This window comes from Mobula birostris, chromosome 7 (genome assembly GCF_030028105.1).
Source record: "Mobula birostris isolate sMobBir1 chromosome 7, sMobBir1.hap1, whole genome shotgun sequence".
Taxonomy (NCBI): domain Eukaryota; kingdom Metazoa; phylum Chordata; class Chondrichthyes; order Myliobatiformes; family Myliobatidae; genus Mobula; species Mobula birostris.
In genome coordinates this window covers 180474096-180496797 of record NC_092376.1, presented here as the reverse complement: position 1 = coordinate 180496797, position 22702 = coordinate 180474096, and the positions used below count along the sequence as shown (strand labels likewise).

The 22702-nt window shown below is 41.8% G+C and overlaps 1 protein-coding gene across 1 annotated transcript in view; it reads left to right on the top strand.

The window, feature by feature from the left end:
* Nucleotides 1–22702, top strand: part of LOC140200616 (protein diaphanous homolog 1-like) — a 460372-nt gene that overhangs the window by 188830 nt on the left and 248840 nt on the right. Inside the window, exons 13-15 of the mRNA XM_072264176.1 lie at nt 829–944; nt 1160–1224; nt 8434–8613. Coding sequence (XP_072120277.1) covers nt 829–944; nt 1160–1224; nt 8434–8613 — 361 coding nt within the window. The remainder of the gene's footprint in view (nt 1–828; nt 945–1159; nt 1225–8433; nt 8614–22702) is intronic.

Sequence of the window (22702 nt, the reverse complement as noted above, 5' to 3'; positions counted from 1 at the left end):
TCGGACCGAGACCCTTCGTCAGGACTAACTCTTTCAAATCTCTTACTAGCTGTTCTTTCGGTTAGTCCTGACGAAGGGTCTCGGTCCGAAATGCTGCCTGGCCTGCTGTGTTCACCAGCAACCTTTATGTGTGTTGCTTGAAATTCCAGTATCTGCAGATTTCCTCGAGTTTCACCCAGAGAATTGCTTCTCACTGGATTTTTGTTTTCACACTATTTTTTTGTAAACTATAGTGATTGTTATGCATGAAAATCCCAGGAGATCAGCAATTTCTGAGATATTCAAACCACCCCGTCTGACATCAACAATCATTCCACGATCAAAGTCACTTGGATCACATTTCTTCTCCCTTCTATGGTTTGGTCTGAACAACAACTAAACCTCTTGACCATGTCTTCATGTCATTGCATTGGCTGTCACATGATTGGCTGATTATATATTTGCATTAATGAGCAGGTGTACCAAATAAAATGGCTACTGAGTAGATGTTGGGTATAATTATAAATGCTTGAAGCTAATTGGGTTTTCAGTAATTACATTGTCATTATACCTGATACTCATTCTTCATTTCAGACCAGTTTAATGAACTGAATTTAAATTGCTTTAATGTCTTGGTGGGTTTCAGTCTTGACACCAGAGTAACTATGCAAGCATCAGGATACTAATGATGAAGGGTCTCTGCCTGAAATGTTGACTGTTTATTAAACTCCATAGATGCTGCCTGACTTGCTGAGCTCCTTTAGCATTTTGTGTGTGTTGATCGGGATGCTTGTCTAGTAACACAAGCACAGCTCCCATATCAAACTAAAAGTTTCTTTTTGTTTCTAGGCCTCAGTATTACAAGCTTTTAGATGAATGTGTGTCTCAAGTAGTCCTGCAGAAAAATGGAGCTGATCCAGACTTCAAGTGTAGAAAATTTACACTGGATGTGGACCATTTAATAGGTAAATATAAGTTCAGCTTTTTCCTTTGATTTATTTTGCCTGTACAGCAGGTTTGCAAAGATAATTAAGTTTCGGCACTTTGAAGACCTCACCGTTGATGTGGTCACGTATACAAATGAAAGTGCTCCTTTCATCTTGTATTTGGCCTAGTATTAGAACTGCACCGTGACAAATTGAAAGAACCTAAAATCACTTTGATGGGTTTATTTTTTCAGACAACATGGTTGACAAAACCAAAGTGCAGATCAGCGAAACCAAAGCTGCAGAACTGGAGAAAAAGGTAATTCTGCTGGGAAAAAGATACATAATCTAGTTTTGAAGGTAAATGCAATTTTATACAGGCTATGATGGACAAGTCCATTCACAACCGATGACGTGGCTGTCAGTGGTTCAAGCCTTTCATTACAGGTCTGTCAGAATTTTCAACTAACTGCCAGGTGATAGTTTTATATAAAGATGTCTACATTTAATAGTTTAATAAAAAGGTTACCTGTCGCATTGGGATGGAAATAGAATGGGATGTTTTTAGTAAAAATCATAATTCAGCTCTCAGTGCCAACATACTTGCTACTCACCTCCAAAGTTCATTGCAAAAGTGATTCTGGTCTGTAACTTCTACACAAACTTCCCACATTTTATCCTTTCAAAAATAAAAAAAGATATTTTATTTATTTATTTTATTTAGAGGTACAGTGTGGAACATGCATTTTTGACCCAACGAGCTCTGCTGCCCAGCAGCCCACCTTTTTAACCCTAGCCTAATCACAGGACAATTTACAATGACCAATTAACCTGCTAACTGGTACGTTTGTGAATGTGAGAGGAAACTGGAGCATCTGGAGGAAACCCAGGCATGTCATGAGAGGGTGTACAAACCCCTTACAGATAGTGATGGAATTGAAACCCGAGCTCCAAGGCGCCAAGCTGTAATGGCATCATGCTAAACGCTGTGCTACCTTGGTGTCCCATTGAATTGATGGTTATTGACAATTTAACAAAAAATAAATTGAAATAAAACTCAAGACATTTGGGCTGCTTGGTTGGTCGGGCAGCCTGCATGATGAGTTAAAGGGATGATGTTTTGTATCCATGACCTCTTGCTAAAGCTTCCTACAATGAAAATCTGATAATTCTTTCAGTCTGTAGGTTTTTAGATCTCATTCACTTGGTGGGTGGTAGAGTAATAGACCTGCTGTCTTACAGCCAATTATCTTAAGTAATATCCTCTCTATAAGTGGAAGTAGTGCCTTCCTGTTCACCTCTGACCCTGACATCTTTGGTTCTTTGCTGGTCATCTTTTGTGGTTGCTGACCCTTTAGTCATTGTTTATTGTTCCGGAATTGTTTAGAACTATTTTTGCCAAATCTCCTTATCCTTCTGGAGTCAATGGAGAATAAGCCAGGGATCTCAAGCCTTTCTAATTAACTCTGATCTTTCACTCTGGACCCATTCTAAATTTTAAAAAGAGGACTTTTCTATGCACACTAAAAAGCATTCTGTCTTAAAATTTAAAAGCCTGGAATTGGACACTCCATTGTAGCTGTGTCACAGTAGTCTCTGGAGGTTTTAACATAAACCATGAGCTATCTGGGAGCACTGTCAGTAACAGAGCAAAAAAGAAATACATGACTCTCTCCTCTCCACACTAATACATGTATTATCCCTTCTCTCGTACATGCTCATTAGCTCACTTTTAGTATCTTTTAAAGGTAATACTACACTAATGCTAACTCTGTTTTATTTTTTCCCATTAGTTACTGCATGATTCTGTCACTCACCTACACCCTAGGGCAATTTCTCATGGTCGTCTAACCTGCCAACTTGTATGTATTTAGGATGTAAGAGGAGGGTGCTACTGTAGCATGGCAGTTAGCACAACACTATTACAGGTCAGGGCGTCAGAGTTCAATCCCGGCATTCTCTGTAAGAAAACGTCCTTCACATGTGCTGTTGGGTTTACTCCAGATACTTCGGTTTCTCCCACAATCCAAAGGTGTGCCAGTTTGTACGTTAATTGGTCATTGTAAATTGTCCTGTGATTAGGCTGGGATTAAATATCAGTGGGTTGCTGGGCAGCGTGGCTCAGTGGGCTGAGAGGGCCTGTACCACACTGTTTCTCAATAAATAAATAAAATTGGGGAACCCTAAATGGTGACAGGGAGAATGCGTGAACTCCACGCTGACAGCAATGGACAACAGGATTGAACCCCACTCAAATAGCTGAGGCAACTGTTTTGCTAGTTGTGTCAGTGTGCTGCCCTTTTCTATAAGAATTTTATTTTTCAAAGAGTCAGAGTTGCCTCGTATGAAACAGGCCCTTTGGCCCATCTTGTCCATGCTGACCAAGATGCCTATCTGAGCCAGCCCTAGTTGTCTGCAGTTGGCCTACGTCTCGAAATATTTCCTCTCCATTGAAATGTTTTTTAAAAGTTGTAAGCATAATCTATGTTCCTTTCTATTTTATCTACCTATATAATGTCATGTAGAGGATGAAAAAAAAATTCATTCTCTCCTAACAACACAAGGTGGTATCATCCTGATGAATCATTTCTGTGCCCTTTCCAGCTTATTACATCTTTCCTATACCCAAGTGACCAGAATTGTGCACAATATTCCATAAGAGCACAAGACATAGATGCAGAATTAGGCCTTTTAGCCCATTGAGTCTGCTATGCCATTCAGTCATGGCTGATCCTTTATTTTTTCTCCTCCACAGCCCCTCTCCCCAGCCTTCTCCCTGTATCCTTTGATGCTGTGGCCGATCAAGAACCTATCAATCTCTGCCTTAAGTACACCCAGACTCCTCAAATTTACCACCCTCTGGCTAAAGAACTTTTTCCACATCTTTGTTTTAAATGGATACCCCTCTATCCTGAGGCTGTGCCCCTAATCTAGACTCTCACACCATGGGAAATATCCTTTCCACATCTACTCTGTCTAGGCCTTTCAGCATTCAGTAGATTTCAATCAGATCCCCCTTCATCCTTCTAAATTCCAGTGAGAACAGGCCCAGAGCAGTCTGGGCCCTGTATAACCCTTTCATTCTGGAACCATCATTTTGAACCTCCTCTGAACCCTCTCCAATGTCAGCACAACTTTTCTTGGATAAGGAGACCAAAACTGTTCACAATACTCAAGCTGGGGCCTCACCAGTGCCTTGTAAAGCCTCAGCATCACATCCCTACTCTCTTATATTCTAGACCTCTTGAAATGAATGCTAACATTGCATTTACCTTCCTCGCCACTGACTCAACCTGCAAGTTAACTTGTGGCACCTTGTCAAAGGCCTTCTGAAAATCCAAATATGCAACATCCACTGCATCCTTAATCTATCCTACACGCAATCTCCTCAATGAATTCCACCAGGTTTGTCAGGCAAGACTTTCCCTTAAGGAACCCATGCTGATTTTGTCTTATCTTGTCCTGTGTCACCAAGTACTCCATCACCTCATCCTTAACAATTAACTTCAATATCTTCCCAACCAGTGAGGTCAGGCTAACTGCCCATTCTGCTAACTATCCTTTCTGCTGCCTCCTTCCTTTCTTAAAGAGTGGGTTGACATTTGCCTGACCTACTGAGTTCCTCCAGCATTTTGTATTTTGCCTCAGATTCCAGCATCTGCAGTCTGTCTCACTATTCTCGTGTCTGAATTCACCAGCTTCTCTATCCCTCTCCATGATGTGTGTTAACCCAAAGTAGCAGATCATCTGTGTTCTGCTAAGACCTGATACTGCTTTTCTTTGAGTTTCATTTCATCTACAAAGTTCACCTATCTTTCATTACAAGCCACTAGTATGTAAGTTATACAGGATCAGTAATCCCACCCTCCACTGATGACCCCTTCTGTCTCCAGCCCTCTTTCTCCTTTTGGGCACTCCACTACAGTTATCTGCCTGCTCTGGATCATTTCATCTTGAATTGCTGCTAAGACATCAACCGACTCGACTTCAACACTTCTCTCTCTTCCTCAAACCTTACCCCCTTCTGAATGCACTGCACAACACTCTTCGCACCAATCCCAACCTTACTATCAAACTTACAGGCAAAAGGAGTGTTATTGTAGCGTGACAGACTGACCTCTACCTTTTTGAGGCCAGGTGGCAACTCCCGGACACCTTTTAACCTGCCCCTTGAAAAGGACCCCACTCTGCATATCAGGCCACTATCTCCCGCACCACTACTAACCTCAATAATTTGGAGATCTCTCATCCACTGCCACCAAACTGGTAGTTCCCTTACCCCACACTGCTTGTTTCTACCTCCAACTGAAGATCCACAACCCTGACTGTCCAAGTAGGGCCATTGTTTCTGCTTGCTCCCACCCAACTGAACTTGTGTCTCGATACCTCAACTCCATTCTATTCCCCCTTGGTTCAGTCCCTTCCCACTGACATCCCACAATGCTTCATGTGCTCTCAATCTCCTTAACTTTCAATTCCCTGCCACTGGCCACCTCATTTTCACCATGGATGTCCAGTCCCCGTACACTTCTATTCCCCCATCAAGAAAGCCTCAAAGCTCTCCACTTCTTTCTGTACAAAAAAAACTCAACCAGTTTCCCATCACCACCAACCTCCTCTGCTTGGCAGAACTGGTCCTCACCCTCAACAATTTCTCCTTAGGCTCCTCCCACTTTATCCAAACTCAAGGGGTAGCCATGGGCACCAGCGTAGGTCCCAGCTAGACATTCCTTTTTGTTGGCTATGTGGAACAGTCCATGTTCCAAGCCTCCCTGGTAATGATCCACAACTTTTTCTGCACTACATTGACTGCATCGGTGCTGTTTTGTACACCCATCTGAGCTCATCAGTTTCATCAACTTTGCCTCCAACTTGCCCTTAAATTCTCCTGGCCCATTTCTGACCCCTCTCATCTCTTTCTCAATCTCTCTCCCTCTATCCCCGGAGACAAATTTGCTCATTGTTTTCTGTTCAGTTTTGTCTAGCCAATTTTGTCTACATGTTTCCGGTGACCTTTTATTTTCATGAGTTTTAATATTGATCGCACTATATGATGCCTTTAATCGTCCCTTTGCCCTTTTAACAAATAACACTATCTGACACCAACAATCATTCCACGGTCAAGGTCAGTTACATCATACTTCTTCCCCATTCTGGTGTTTGGTCTGAACAACAACTGAATGTCATGAGCGTGTCTGCATGCTTTTATGCATTAAATTGCTGCCACATGATTGGCTGATTAGATATTTGCATTAAGGAGCAGGTTTAGAGATATACCTAATAAAGTGGCCACTGAGTGTATGTTGTGGCACTTATTTTAATTGATACTTGTTCGATTGGCCACTATTTTCTGCAGCAGTTTTGCAATATTTCCTTGTGCTTTAGCTATATCTAAGGAAAATTGATTCTGCTCAGGATCATTGCTGTTGTTACCTGTACTTTTTGCTTTCTCCCCTGCTCAGTAAACACTGATGCAGCCTCAGCAGTAATTTATGTTAAGGTTATCCTGTCCTCCAAATAGAGCGACAAGACATGAAAGCAGTCATCGCCATTAGAATTAAAACAGCATGAGATGTGAACATTATTGAATGTGTGATCTGGAGAAACTGGCCAAAATCTAAATGTCAACTGGAAAATTATTTGTGAATTGGCTTAATTGAATTGGACATACTTGAATTGACCTCATTGGAATGATATAGGAAAATGATGTGACTGCTACTAGAGTGGCTAACATCATAATGAGCAGCTTTGCTGCATATTTTGAGGAAAATATGTAATGAACCAAAGCAAATCAGAATAGATAATAACACATTTACATTGTCATGTTTTCATTAATGAAAAATTTGTATCAGCTAGGTTTTTGTTAAAATTCCCAAATGCTTTTAATGCTTATCTATCTTTCTTTTCCCATCTTTTCTGTTTCTCCCTCCCTTTTGCACTTTGTTTTTGTAATCTCGTAATTTTTATGTTGTTCAACAAATTTCACAACATACAGTATGTCCTGAATAATTAATCTGATTTTGTCTCATCTTTTTATTTTCCACTCACATCTTTAGTTGGTATCGTTCTATAACTTGCATCTCTTGAACACCTATTTTCTGACAGCTTGTCAATGAGTCATAAAACACTACTCACAGAAGCAGGCCCTTCAGCCCATCTAGTCCATACCAAACTGTTATTCTGTCCAGTCCAATTGCCCTGCTCTTGGACCATAGCCCTCCATATCCCTTCTCTCCATGTACTTATCCAAACTTCTCTTAAATGTTGAAATTAAATACACATCCACCACTTCTGCTGGCAGCTCATTCCACACTCTCAACACATCTTGATTTCCAAGATGAGGAATATTTTCCCAGCTCATTTACTTTCTCACTTTATTTTCCCCTTCATTGATAAACTCAAGAGTTCTGTTCCATTCATACCACCTGGTTTCTGATGTTCTAAAATGAGAGTCTCTTTGTTCATTGGAATGCTTCAGTAGAGTCCAGTCCATTTGCTCTTCCTACGATCTGCTATCTTGGATAGTTGTTAACCACCATTTTATCCTGTTCTTTACCGTTTTTATGGCTCAAGGGTGCTGTGTCTTATTATAAATTTTGGTCCTGGCTCATGCCCTCGAACAGCTTGGATGAAAACTCCAACTTTCCTGGCCTGTAACAGTCACTATATTTTTGTTTTCCATAGAGCTTTACTGAACATCCTCATGTCAACAGGAATGAACAGTTATGCCCGTATTAACCCAAAATAGTGACTAGTAGAACGGACAGACTTTCATGTTAATACCCATTAAATTATCTTTCTTCTTTTTCATCACTGCTCCTTCCATTGCAGTCTTAATGGCCCTTAATCATTTAACTTTTTGAAAATCATAATTAAAATGATAAATTTCTCTGCTACCTAATTTGTATATACACTCAGTGGCCACTTTATTTGGTACGTCCTGTATCTAATATAGTGGCCTCTGTGTACATGTCCTTATGCTTCTGCTGTAACCCATCATAGTCATTGATCCTGGGGGAAATTGGTTAATCCACATCAAGGTTCAATGTGTTGTGTGTGCAGGGATGCCCTTTTGCACACCACTATTGTTACATGTAGATACTTGAGTTACCGTACCTTTCCTATCAGCTTGAATCAGTTTGGCCTTTCTCCTCTGACCTCTGTCATGAACAAGACATTTTCACTCACAGAAGTGTTGCTCTCTGGATGTGTTTTTTGTTTCTCACACCATTCACTGTAAACTTTGGAGATTGCTGTGCGTGAAAATCCCAGAGGATCAGCAGTTTGAGGTACTCAATCACCCGAATGGTACCAACAATCATTCCATAGTCAAAGTCACTTAGATCAAATTTCTTCTCCCCATTCTGATGTTTATTCTTCACAACAACTGAACCTCTTGAACCATGTCTGCATGCTTTTCTGCATTGAGTTGCTGCCACATGATTGGCTGATCAGATATTTGTATTAATGAGTAGGTGTGCCTAATAAAGTGGCCATTGAGTGTTCTTGCAATTATTTTTTCCAACAGCTTGATTCGGAGCTGACCACTCGACATGAACTTCAAGTGGAGATTAGGAAGAAGGAGAGTGATTTTGAATCAAAGCTTTCAGAACTTCAAACAAAACTGCAGATTCTGGAAACTGATAAAACCGAGGTGGACACTGATAACAAGAAACTGCAGAGCGAAATTAATAAGCTGAAAGATGAGGTAATTCACTTAATATAGTACATAACATGCTCTTTGTAAACTCTTCTGAGTGGTGCAATAGTGTGCCAGCTTTCCAGTTCTCAGTGGTTGATCACAGGCATCTAAAAAGAAAAATGATTTGTTCGGTTAGAACTACAGAAGTACTAATTAGAGAGTGTCCAGTGCTCCTGATGCAGCCTCCTACACGTTGGTGAGACCCGGCATAAATTCGGGGGGGGGGGGGGCGGGGGAATGCTTCGTCAGGTACCTACGCTCCATCCACCAATAGTGGAATTTCCTGCTGGCCAAACATTTTAATTCCCATTCCCGTTCTGACATGTTGGTCCATGGCCTCCTGTTGTGCCACCATGAGGTCACCCTCAGGGTGAGCGAGCTATACCTTATATTCTATCTGGGTAGTCACCAAATTAATGGCATGAATACTGATTTCTCCTACCAGTTTAAAAAAAAAATTCCCTCCCCATCTCCTCCTCTTCTATTCCCCACTCTGGCCTTTTACCTCTTCTCACCTGCTTGTCACCTCCCTCTGAGTCCCCTCCCCACCCCGCCCCTTTCACCTGTGCTCCTATCAGATTCCTTCCTCTCCAGCCCTTTACCTTTCCTACCCATCTGGCTTCACCTATCAGCTTCCAGCTATCCTCCTTACCCACCTTATTCTAGTGTCTTCCCACTTCCTTTCCAGTCCTGAAGAAGGATCAATCACAGCCCAAGATGTCAACTGTTTATTCGTTTCCATGGATGCTGCATGACCTGCTGAGTTCTATCAGTATTTTGTGTGTTTCTTTAGAGAAGTACTGTACTTGGCTATTTTGGGAAATGCAGGAAGATGGGTCAGGCGAGATAATTGACTGAAACAGGATATGTGATGGTAAAATAAAAAGTATTTTGTAGAAATCTGAATTACATTTTGGCTCACCCAGAAAAAGACTTGTGGGAATTGTTGCTTTTCAGACGTTAATCAATAGATTCTTATTAGAAGTCAAAGAACATCTCATCAATGAAACAGGCACTTCAGTCCGTGTCAAGCTATTAATCTGTCTAGTCCTGTCAACCTGCACCTGGACCAGAGCTGACCATACCCCTTCCATCCGTGTACCTATCCAAATTTATCTTAAATGTTGTAATCGAACCCGCATCCACCGTTTCTGCTGGCAGTTCATTCCACACTCACCACCCTCTGAATGAAGTGATACCCCCTCACGTGTTCCCCTTAAGCATTTCACCTTTCACCTTTCACCTTTAACCCATGACCTCTGGTTCCAGTGTCATGCAACCTCAGGTAAGGTTATTAATATATATTGGGGAGCAAGGACATGGCAGACCAATTGAATAATTACTTTGGTTCTGTCTTCACTAAGGAGGACATAAATAATCTTCCAGAAATAGTAGGTGACAGAGGGTCCAGTGAAATGGAGGAAATGAGCGAAATACATGTTAGTAGGGAAGTGGTGTTAGGTAAATTGAAGGGATTAAAGGCAGATAAATCCCCAGGGCCAGATGGTCTGCATCCCAGAGTGCTTAAGGAAGTAGCCCAAGAAATAGTGGATGCATTAGTGATAATTTTTCAAAACTCGTTAGATTCTGGACTAGTTCCTGAGGATTGGAGGGTGGCTAATGTAACCCCACTTTTTAAAAAAGGAGGGAGAGAGAAACCGGGGAATTATAGAAGGGTTAGCCTAACGTCGGTGGTGGGGAAACTGCTAGAGTCAGTTATCAAAGATGTGATAACAGCACATTTGGAAAGCAGTGAAATCATCGGACAAAGCATGGATTTGTGAAAGGAAAATCATGTCTGACGAATTTCATAGAATTTTTTGAGGATGTAACTAGTAGAGTGGATAGGGGAGAACCAGTGGATGTGGTATATTTGGATTTTCAAAAGGCTTTTGACAAGGTCCCACACAGGAGATTAGTGTGCAAACTTAAAGCACACGGTATTGGGGGTAAGGTATTGATGTGGATAGAGAATTGGTTAGCGGACAGGAAGCAAAGAGTGGGAATAAATGGGACCTTTTCAGAATGGCAGGCAGTGACTAATGGGGTACCGCAAGGCTCAGTGCTGGGACCCCAGTTGTTTACAATATATATTAATGACTTGGATGAGGGAAATAAATGCAGCACCTCCAAGTTTGCGGATGACACGAAGCTGGGCGGCAGTGTTAGCTGTGAGGAGGATGCTAAGAGGATGCAGGGTGACTTGGATAGGTTGGTTGAGTGGACAAATTCATGGCAGATGCAATTTAATGTGGATAAATGTGAAGTTATCCACTTTGGTGGCAAAAATAGGAAAACAGATTATTATCTGAATGGTGGCCGATTAGCAAAAAGGGAGGTGCAATGAGACCTGGGTGTCATTATACACCAGTCATTGAAAGTGGGCATGCAGGTACGGCAGGCGCGGTGAAAAAGGCGAATGGTATGCTGGCATTTATAGCGAGAGGATTCGAGTACAGGAGCAGGGAAGTACTACTGCAGTTGTACAAGTCCTTGGTGAGACCACACCTGGAGTATTGTGTGCAGTTTTGGTCCCCTAATCTGAGGAAAGACATCCTTGCCATAGAGGGAGTACAAAGAAGGTTCACCAGATTGATTCCTGGGATGGCAGGACTTGCATATGAAGAAAGACTGGATGAACTGGGCTTGTACTCGTTGGAATTTAGAAGATTGAGGGGGAATCTGATTGAAACGTATAAAATCCTAAAGGGATTGGACAGGCTAGATGCAGGAAGATTGTTCCCGATGTTGGGGAAGTCCAGAACGAGGGCTCACAGTTTGAGGATAAGGGGGAAGCCTTTTAGGACTGAGATTAGGAAAAACTTCACACAGAGAGTGGTGAATCTGTGGAATTCTCTGCCACAGAAAACAGTTGAGGCCAGTTCATTGGCTATATTTAAGAGGGAATTAGATATGGCCCTTTTGGCTACGGGGATCAGGGGGTATGGAGGGAAGACTGGTGCAGAGTTCTGAGTTGGATGATCAGCCATGATCATAATAAATGGCGGTGCCGGCTTGAAGGGCCGAATGGCCTACTCCTGCACCTATTTTCTATGTTTCTATTATGAAGCAAATTGAATGAATGTCAGGAAATCTGTCACAATGGAATTAAATGACAGATCAAGTTTAAATATCTGGGTTAGTGCTGTTTCTATCAATATAACTGGCTCAATGCACTGTCTAACTGATTGATTTGTACAAGCAGTATACAAGACAAGCTTTTCACTGCATCTTGGTTAATGTGACAGTAATAACGCAATGCTAATACCAATATCAAAATTATTAGTGGATGGTAAGATATAAGCACATTTGTAAAAAATAATCTCATTTTGGAGGCAATAAATATCCTGAAAACTAATTCCATATGTGAGCATACAGTTATTAGATCATTAAATTTAGGTTTAAAACTGATTTAAGAACTCTGTCTCACTGGTTATAATATTCATTCAGAAAGGCATAAGTGGTGTGACCAATAGTGGGCCCTCCAAAAATGGTTTCTGCATTCAAGCCAGTTGTTTCACTGTTGAGGACAATGGCTAATCCATTACAAATGTCCTTTTCCTCAGTTAGTGAAGTTGTTCTTTACCTATCAAGCCTCCCATCCACCTCTCTCCTCACACGTTTTTGTAGTTTTCACATATTAACATCTGTTGATGGGTTATCAAGGTTAGCAGTCTATTTCAGAGTAATACACACAGAGTGCTGGAGGAGCTCAGCAGGTCAGGCAGCATGTATGGAGTGGAGTAAATGGATGACCTATCGGGACAAACCCTTCATCAGGACGTTCAATTTTAATTTAGTTTAATTTTGTATGTATGTACTTTTATTGTAATTTATAGTAGTTTTATATATTGCACCATGCTGGTGATGCAAAACAACACATTCAAAGTCATTTGTCAGTGATACTAAAGCTGATCGACTGACACATCAACTGATTATCACTCTCCATAGATGCTGCCTGACCTGCTGAGTTCTTCCAACATATTGTGTGTTACTCTGTAATTCCAGCTCCTGTAGAATCTTTTCTGTTTAGAAATAAGTTGTATCACTTGCTATCAAATCCAGCAACAGGGAGCAGACTCAATTGGCCAAATGGCCTGATTCTGCTCCAAAATCTTATGGCCTGAGGGAAGATTGCTGAAAACTGAGGGCCAGAGTTCAGTTAATAACCGGTAGCTGTATCCATCATCAATGTGGTATTCCCAAACTATCAGTTTTCCTGTTCTCTGCTATCTTCTGCACAGTCACTTAGAAGGGGCACTACAGTAACATGGCAAACACGAGGAATTCTGCAGATGCTGGAAATTCAAGCAACACACATCAAAGTTGCTGGTGAACGCAGCAGGCCAGGCAGCATCTCTAGGAAGAGGTACAGTCGATGTTTCGGGCCGAGACCCTTCGTCAGGACTAACCGAAGGAAGAGCTAGTAAGAGATTTGAAAGTGGGTGGCTCCCATCTCTTACTAGCTCTTCCTTCGGTTAGTCCTGACGAAGGGTCTCGAACCGAAACGTTGACTGTACCTCTTCCTAGAGATGCTGCCTGGCCTGCTGCGTTCACCAGCAACTTTGATGTGTGTTGCAGTAACATGGCAGTTGGCACAGTGCTATTATTGCTTGGGGCGTCGAGGTTCAATTCTGACGGTCACCTGTATGGAGTTGGTCTGTCCTCCATGTGAACGTGTGGATTTCCTCTTGGTGCACCACTTACCTCCCCCATTCCAAAGATGCACCAGTTAGTAGTTTAACTGGTTATTGTAAATTGTCCTGCGGTTAGGCTAAGGTTAAAATAAGTGAGTTGCTGGGCAGTGTGGCTCGGTGGGTCGGAAGGGCCTGTTCTATGCTGTATCTCTAAACAAAACTAAAATAAACAGATTGCACATTTACTATTTCCGTCAGCTGCCACCACCCCCCCCCCCACACCCACTTTGTAATTTAGTGGTTACAGTTCACTTATAATATTGGTCCTCAGAGGTTTGATATCTGGATTGTGTCTCCTTTGGAAACCACTTGCTAGTTGCAGTGAACTTGGCAATGCTCCACATGAACCGTAGTGGTGGTTGCCTGCACTCTCACTGTGATGCTCGACTAGATGGAATTGGCTTATCATTGACACATGTACTGAGGTGCAGTGGAAAAACTCAGTTTTGCACGCAATCCGGAGAGACTTCAAGACGTTAGTACATCGATATAGTATAAGCGAAAATAAATAACTGAATTCAGAATATGATGTTACAGAGAGTTAGTTACAGATAAAGTATAGTGCTGATGAGCAATAATGTGCAAGGGCTATAATGAGAAAGCTGCTGAGATGAAGAGTTCATCTTAATGTACAACAGGTCCATTCCTCTGTCTTATTACTGTCCTTGAGCCTGGTGGTGTGTATTTTCAAGCTTTTGTATCTAATGCCTGATGGAACGCGGAGAAGAGGATGTCTGGTGGGAGGGGATCTTTCATTATTTTGGCTGCTTTCTGAGGCAGCAGGAAGGGTAGACAGAAGTATTGATTTCAGCTGTGACCATGAGGCAGCAGTTGTCTGTGCCACCATTGTAAGACCATAAGGCACAGGAGCAGAATTAGGCCATTTTGCCCATTGAGTCTGTTCTAGCATTCAATCATGGCTGATCCTTTTTGCCCCCCTCATCCCCAACTCCCTGGCCCTCTCCCTGTAACCTTTAATGCATTGTCCAATCAAGAACCTATCAAGCTCTGCCTTAAATACACCCAACGAGCTGGCCTCCACAGCTACCTGTGGTAATAAATTCAACAAATTCACCACCCTCTGGCTAATGAAATTTCTCTGTATCTCTGTTTTAAATGGACGATCCTCTCTCCTGAGGCTGTGCCCTCTTGTCCTAGACTCCCCCACCATGGGAAACATCCTTTCCACATCTACTCTGCCTCGGCCTTTCAACATTCGAAAGGTCTCAATGAGATGCCCTCTCATTCTTCTAAATTCCAATGAGCACAGAACCATCAAACGTTCCTTGTACGATAATCCTTTCATTTCCGGAATCATCCTTGTGAACCTCCTCTGAGCCCTCTCCAACGCCAGCATATCTCTTCTTAGGTGAGGACCCCAAAACTGTTCACAGTAATCAAGACAAGGCCTCACCAGTGCCCTAGTAGCTTTACCAGTCCCTCAGGGCTGTGTACTGAGTCCCCTCCTTTACTCCGTGTATACTCATGACTGTATTGCCACCCACAGCTCCAATCTGCTAATTAAATTTGCCAACAACACTACATTGATTGGACTTATCTCAAACAATAATGAGGTGACCTGCAGGAAGAAGTCATCTCTCTGACACATTGGTATCAGAAAAACAACTTCTTCCGCAATGGAGCTTGTTGTGGATTACAGGAGGAATGGAGATGGGAAAACCCCTATTGACATCAATGGATCTGGGGTTGAGAGGGTGAACAGCTTCAAGTTCCTCGGCATAAAACATCACCGAGGACCTCGTGGTCTGTACACAACAGCTGTGGGGTGAAAAAGGCACAACAGCGCCTCTTTCACCTCAGATGGTTGAGGAAGTTTGGTATGGGCCCCCAAATCCTAATAACTTTCTACAGGGGCACAATTGAGATCATTCTGACTGGCTACATCACTGTCTGGTGTGGGAACTGTACCTCCCTTAATCACAGTACTCTGCAGAGAGTGGTGTGGACAGCCCAGCACATCTGTAGTTGTGAACTTCCTATGATTCAGGACTTTTACAAGGACGGGTGTGTAAAAAGGGCCCGAAGGATCATTGGGGACCCAAACCATCCCAACCACAATCTATTCCAGCTGCTACCATCTGGGAAACGGTACCACAGCATAAAAGCCAGGACCAACAGGCTCTGGGACAGCTTCTTCCATCAGACTGATTAACTCACACTGACTTGAGTGTACTCTATATTACATTGAATGTTCAATTTATTATAAATTATTGTAAATTACTATGATTGCACATTGCACATTTAGACAGAAAAATAACGTAAAGATTTTTACTCCTCATGTACTTGAAGGGTGTAAGAAATAAAGGCACTTCAATTCAACATAAAACCTCAGCATCACATCCCTGCTCTTGTATTCTAGAACTCTTGAAATAAATGCTGACATTGCACTTGCCGTCCTCGCAACCAACTCAACCTGCAGTTTGACCTTTAGGGTATTCCGCATAAGGACTCCCAAGACCCTTTGCATCTCAGATTTTTGGATTTTCTCCCTATTTCGAAAATAGTCTGCACATTTATTTCTTCTGCCAAAGTCCATGACCATGCATTTTCTAACATTGTATTTCTTTGCCTCTTTCTTGCCCATTCTCCTAATCTGTCTTGTCCTTCTGCAGCCTACCTGTTTCCACAATACTACTTGCCCCTCCACCAATTTTTGTATCATCTGCAAATATGGCAACAAAGCCATCTGTTCCATCATTTAAATCACTGATATACTGCATCATAAGAAGCGATCTCAACACCGACCACTGCAGAACGCCACTAGTCACTGGAAACCAACCAGAAAAGGATTCTTTTATTCCAACTCGCTACCTCTTACCAGTCAGCCAATGCTCTAACCATGCCAGTAACTTTTCTGTAAGATGATGGGTTCATACCTTGGAAAGCAGCCTCACCTGTGGCACCTTGTCAAAGGCCTTCTGAAAGTCTAAATATACAACATACACTGCATCCTCTTTATCTGTCCTCCTTGTAATCTCCTCAAAGAATTCCAACTAGTTCCTCAGGCAAGATTTTGCCTTAAGGAAACCCTGCTGACTTTGTCCTATCCTGTCCTGTGTCACTAAGTATTCCATAACCTCATCCTTAACAATCGGCTCTAACACCTTCCCAGTCACAAGTCAGACTAAATGGTCTATAACTTCCTTTCTGTTGCCTTCCTCCTTTCTTAGTGGAGTGACGTGCAATTTTCCAGTCCTCTAGCACCATGCCAGAGTCCAATGACTTTTGAAGGATCATTAGTAATACCTCCACAATCTCTACCATTACCTCTTTCAGGACTCTAGGGTGCAGTTCATCTGGGCTAGGTGACTTATGTACCCTCAGTTCTATTATCTTTTTGAGCACCTTCTCTCTTGTAATAGTAACTGCACTCACTTCTCTTCCCTCGCACGCTTCAACCCCTGGCACACTGCTAGAGTCTTCCACAGTGAAGACTGAAACAAAATACTCATTTACTTTATCTGCCATCTCTTTGTCCCTTATTATTATTTCTCCGGCCTCATTTTCTAGCGGTCCTATATCCACTTTCATCTCTTGATTTTTACTTACTTGAAAAAGCTTTTACTGTCCATTTTGATATTGTTCGCTAGTTTGCTTTCATATTTCATCTTCTGCCTCCTAGTAATTCTTTTAGTTGCTTTCTATAGGTTTTTAAAAGCTTCCCAAGCCTCTATCTTCCTGCTCATTTTTGCTTCATTGTATGCCCCCTCATTTGCTTTTGCATTAACTTTGACTGCCTTTGTCATTCACTGTGTTACAGTTTTGCCATTTGAGAATTTCTCTGTGTTTGGAATACATCTGTGTTTCCTCATTTTTCCCAGAAACACACACCATTGTTGCTCTGCTGTCATCCCTGCAAATATCTCCTTCCAGTTTACTTTGGCCAACTCCTCTCTCGTACCACTGTAATTTCTTTATTCCACTGAAATACTGACACATCAGACTTTTCCCGATCAAATTTTAAGTTGAACTCAATCTTATTTTGATCACTGGCTCCTTAGGGCTCTTTTTATCTTGAGCTCCCTAATTGCCTCTGGTTCATTGCATAGCACCCAATCCAGTATAGCTGATCCCCAAGCAGGCTCAACAACAAACTGCTCTAAAAAGTCATGTCATAGGCATTCAACAAACTCGCTCTCTTGAGATCCATTACCAAACCTGATTTTCCCAATCAACCTGCATGTTAAAACCTCCTATGACTATCATAACATTGTCCTTTTGACATGTCTATTCTGTCTCCCGTTGTAATGTGGTCCATGTTCCAGCTGCTGTTGGGAGGCTTGTATATCATTGCCATCAAGGTTCTTTTACCCTTGCAGTTTCTTAACTCAGCCCACAAGGATTCAACATGCTCCAATCCTATGTCACAGCTTTCTACTGATTTGGTGCCATTCTTTACCTGCAGAGCCACACCAGCCCCTCTGCCTACTTTCCTATCGCTCTGATATAATGTGTAACCTTGGACATCCAGGTCCCAACTACATCCATCCTTCAACCACGATTCAGTGATGGCCACAACATCATACCCGACAGACTATAATAGTGCAACAAGATCATCCACCTTATTTCTTATATTTTGTGCAAGTATTGCTGTCAGTATATAGATTCTAAATTTTATGTAACTCTCCTTGTCATCAACATGTAGAGGAAATTGATTCCTTAAACATACTTTGGTTTAGCAGTAAGACATTTCTATAGACATTGCTCTCATATTACTAATCTACTAGTGGAAAATTGTCTGGAAGTTTACTGTGTAGTTTTATATGTCAGTTAACATATAGCTAGCCTGAGTTTCTGCAAGACATTATTCTTTTCAAAGCTTTATTAAAGATTAGGTATTAATAGTTCTGTGAAATTGCAGTCATGTGCCTTTTACAGATGTCTCTCAACACCATGTATGATCACGTCACACAGCAGAGGTTTTGTTCTTTTTTATGGGTTCGGTTTCAATTTCCTATTTGCTTTGACTGACAGACGCAAGCCATTTTCATTCTGTAGCTTACATCTTTCAGCAGATTCCCTCTGTCTTTCTCAATGTTTCCTTCTTGAGAGGAAGATTAGCTATGTTAATCTTGACAAAGCAACTGCTTCATTTCAATTTATAAACTCTGCTGCATTTTCAACCTTGGAGATTATCTTCCATTCTGCCCATTATCAGTCCTCACACAGATTGTTGCTTGATTTTTTTTTTAGTTTTCAATATTGTTTTAAAATTTATCAGGGGGTCTGAGGAATGAGAGGGGAATTCATTTATGTCTTTCATTGGGCAACTGTGAGCATGCAAGACAAAATGTCTTATCTTCTCACAAGTTTCCTACCACTGAAGTGTGAATTAACAACAGAAGGTCACATTAATTGGCACTTACAAAATTATATGATTAGCCAGAGATCATATGATTTAAGGGAGAGTAGTGTTTAATTTTACAATGTTACAATAAGATCCAGTCGGTATGGGAATATCTGATTAAAAAGCTGTAGTGTTAAAGAATGGCTCATGGGTCAGTATTGCACAAGGACAGAGTTTAGATTAGGAGAAGTTGAAAGACTGTTACTCATGATGTGCCACAGTATTCAGCTTCATTTGTGCATCTGAATCTACTTGGCCTCTTTTGCCTGCTCCACTGTATAATGAGATTATGGCTGATCTAATTGGAATTTTAGCTCTGCATTCCTATGCACTCCTTATAATCAATTACTCCCTTTGTTATTGAGAATTCATCAAGTCCAATCCACCCAGCCCTGACCAACACAACACACTAACCATCCTCCCCTCAGTTACATTGTTGACACTTCCCACTGCACCGCGAGAGAAGCCAATATGAACAAGGACCCATCCCTAGCCATTCTCTCTTCTGCTCTCTCCCTTCAGAAGATAAGACCAGATTTAAGGACAACTTCTATCCCACTGTCATTGGATTCTTCAGTGGATCTCTCTGACACTAAAAGATGAAGTCTTGATCTTTCAATTTACATTGTCATAGACCTTGCACTTTCTCTTCCCACACTGCACATACTCAAGGGTTTCAAAGGTAAATTCAATGTCAGAGAAATGTAAACAATATGTATCCTTAAATGCTTTTTCTTTGCAACCATCCACGAAAACAGAGGAGAGCTCCCAAAGAATGAATGACAATTAAAAGTTAGAACCCCAAAGTCCGCCCTCCCAGCTCCCCTCACTCCCGTGCGTAAGCAGCAGCAAGCACCAACTACCGGCAAAAAAAATAGCATCAGCACCCATCATCTGGCTCTCAAGCGTGAGCAAGGCAACAGCAAAAACTCAGACTTGTAGTACTCCAAAGACTACATTGTTCACCTGGCATTCGACATACCACAGGCTCTCTCTCTCTCTAATAAGGGACAAAGAGGTGTCTCCATTTCACAGCGAGAGGGGAGACGTAACAAACAACTTGCTGGTTTACGATGTTAAAATTCCATTGTGTCACTCTTTCCGAGTTCTGCCCAAATATCTTGGGTCTCTGGGCACACAGCGTTAGATATTCCATCTCCCATGACATACTGGTCTTCTGCTCAGACACCGACCTCTGATTCCTCCCCCACCCCGAGCCACGGAAACTCAGTCCTCCAAAGGCGAGCGGAGCTCTTAGGCCAAGCCCTTAGTGCACCGAACAACAGCCAGTTGTGAAAACCCGAGGGTGGGTCCCATTCCCACAAAGAACTGTAGTCAGCGTGTAACTCCAGGTCAGGGTCTTCAAAAGAACCCTGAAAGGCAAAAATAGAGATATTAAAGATGGAAATAGAACTGTTTCCGAAGATGCAAGCAAAGGAGTTGCCGTTAAGCACCATTAACCCTCCTAAGCTCCGCCTTTTTTATATTCTACATTCTATTTTTTCCACTACCTTGAAGTAATTACATATGGCAAGAGTCTGGGGAAAACTCTGATCCTGAACCTCCCCTGTCTTGCGGCTGTGCCCACTCATGGGGAAGGTGTCAGGAGTAAACCCCAAGGGAAAGAATCCAGAGCTGGAGTTCCTAAGGTTATCCTGTTTGGAGTTCAACACTGACTGGCAGCTCCTGTGACGCTGCTGGTGCCAAACAGCATCCACCTCTGCCATTCTTTCGAGTTCATCAGATGCTTGGAGAGGGCGTACTTGCAACAGAGGCAGCAGCTTGTGTAGCTAGACAGAGAGGATGTAGTATCCATGGTCGACCCTGACCAATGGAGGCCTTAACGATAGGTCTGTCTGGATGGTAGTCAAAGCAGATGCTTAGAACATGATAATTAATAAGAATTTATCATCTTTTGGCCTTTTTATTTCAAGTACTTTGCCTCCAGTACTCATTGTGAAGAAAGTTTCAAAATTCACAATCTTTTGAAAGAGAGAAAAATAAAATTGCCCCATGCATTTTCAGCAGTGGTCTTTAGTTCTGGATTTGAGAAAAGAGGAAACACACACTCCACATTATAAACATGAAATTCCGCAGTTACTTGAAATCCAGAGGAATGCACACAAAACACAGGTCTCAGTTTGAAATATCAACTGTTTATTCCACTCCATAGGTGTTGCTTAATCCGCTGAGTTCCTCCAGCATTTTGTGGGTTACTCTCTCCAAATTCATCCTGTTAAGACACCTCAGGAGTCTTAATGTTGCAATTAACGTCTCCTTCATCCAGCTAGCTCCAGGCCAACCCATCCTCATTCGATAACCAATCCAGATACCAGTGCAGTAAACCTTGGTACTGCATCCAATGGAACTGTAAGTAAGAAGACTTACATAGTGCGTTAGTGTCATCTTAGCAAATAATGAAAGCACAACCTCACTTTTTAATTTCCCAAGCAAAAATTGGTGTACTATTGTCACATGTACATTGAAAAGCTTTATTTAGCATCCTGTCCAGACAAGTACAAGAGATTCTGCTGATGCTGGAAATCCTGAGCAACACCCACAAAATGTTGGAGGAGCTCATCAGGTCAGACAGTGAATAGAGGTGGTGTTTTGGGCTGAGATCCTTCATCAGGACTGGAAAGTAAGGGAAAGAAACCAGAATAAGATGCTGTGGGCGAAGGGGAGGAGTTAAAACTAGAAGGTTATAGGTGAATCCATGTAAGGGGGAAGGCTGATGAGTGGGGGCAGGGGAATGAAATGAGAAGTTGGGAGCTGGTAGGTGCAAAAGGTTAACAATTTAAGAAAGAGGAATCTGATAGAAGTGAGTGGACCAGGAAAGGAGGAATATCAGAAGGAGGTGATGGGCAGGTGGTGAGAAGAGCAAACGTGAGATGGGAGCAAGAATGGGGAATGGAAGGGAGGAGGGGGGGAAATTGATGTTCATGGCATCAGTACATTGAGATAGCACAAAGGAAAAGCAGTAACAATGCAGAAATATAGTGTGCCTTTTTCAGAGAAAATGCAGTGTAATAAGGTTCAGGGATATGATGAGGTAGATTTTGTTTTACAAGAGGCTTGTTACTTAGTCTTATAACAGTGCTATACAAGTATGCTGAAGCATGGTGACTCTGCAATATATCTTAATATTCAGTTTGCTTCCCTAATCACATACTGTACCTTCATTCAAGCCTTGGTCAAACTATTCACAAGAACATTACAGCTCCCTTCACGTTTAAGATCTTCATCTTTAAACGTAGTAACTAGAGTTAATGCTTTCATTCAAATAATATTTTAGAATTTTACATGTAAAACACCAGCAGCAATGGCAGTGACACACTGTTCATTACATCTTGCCAACCAGCAAGGAACCCATTTATGCCTAATCCCTTACTGTTAACTCACCAATATCCTATTCATATCAAAAGGATACCTCCTATTTTCCTCCAAAACCTTTAGATGCAATATGTTGGTATGTTGCACTTTATGGTCAAAGTATGGAAAATTATATTCAGCATTATATCATTTTTTTTAAAGTACAGTAGCTTTCAAAATGAGGTCTGCTTTTCAGCTAGAATAGAAACTTTCTTTTCACATATACTTAACAAACAGACAGCAGATTAGTATATTCCACAAATAGGTGAAGTACAGAATTATGCTGGTTAAATGTAGATGCTCCAACTCAAATTTGGCCAGTTGGTCCTTTCAGTCTGCTCCACCATTTAATCAATGCTGATTTTTTTTTTTTGCCTTCTCGCTATAACCTTTGACTGTCTGATTAATCAAGAACATATCAACCTCTGCTTTAAATATACTCAATGATTTGGCCCTCGTGTCTACACCCAATGACTTGGCCCTCATGTCTGTTTGCGGCAGTGAGATCCGCAGATTTACTACCTCTGGCTAAAGAAATTCCTCATTTCTGTTCTAAGTAGACATTTTTCTCGTCCTAGACTCCTCCTCTATAGGAAGCATCCTCTCCACATCCACTGTATCTAGGCCTTTCAATATTCAATAAGTTTCAATTAGATTT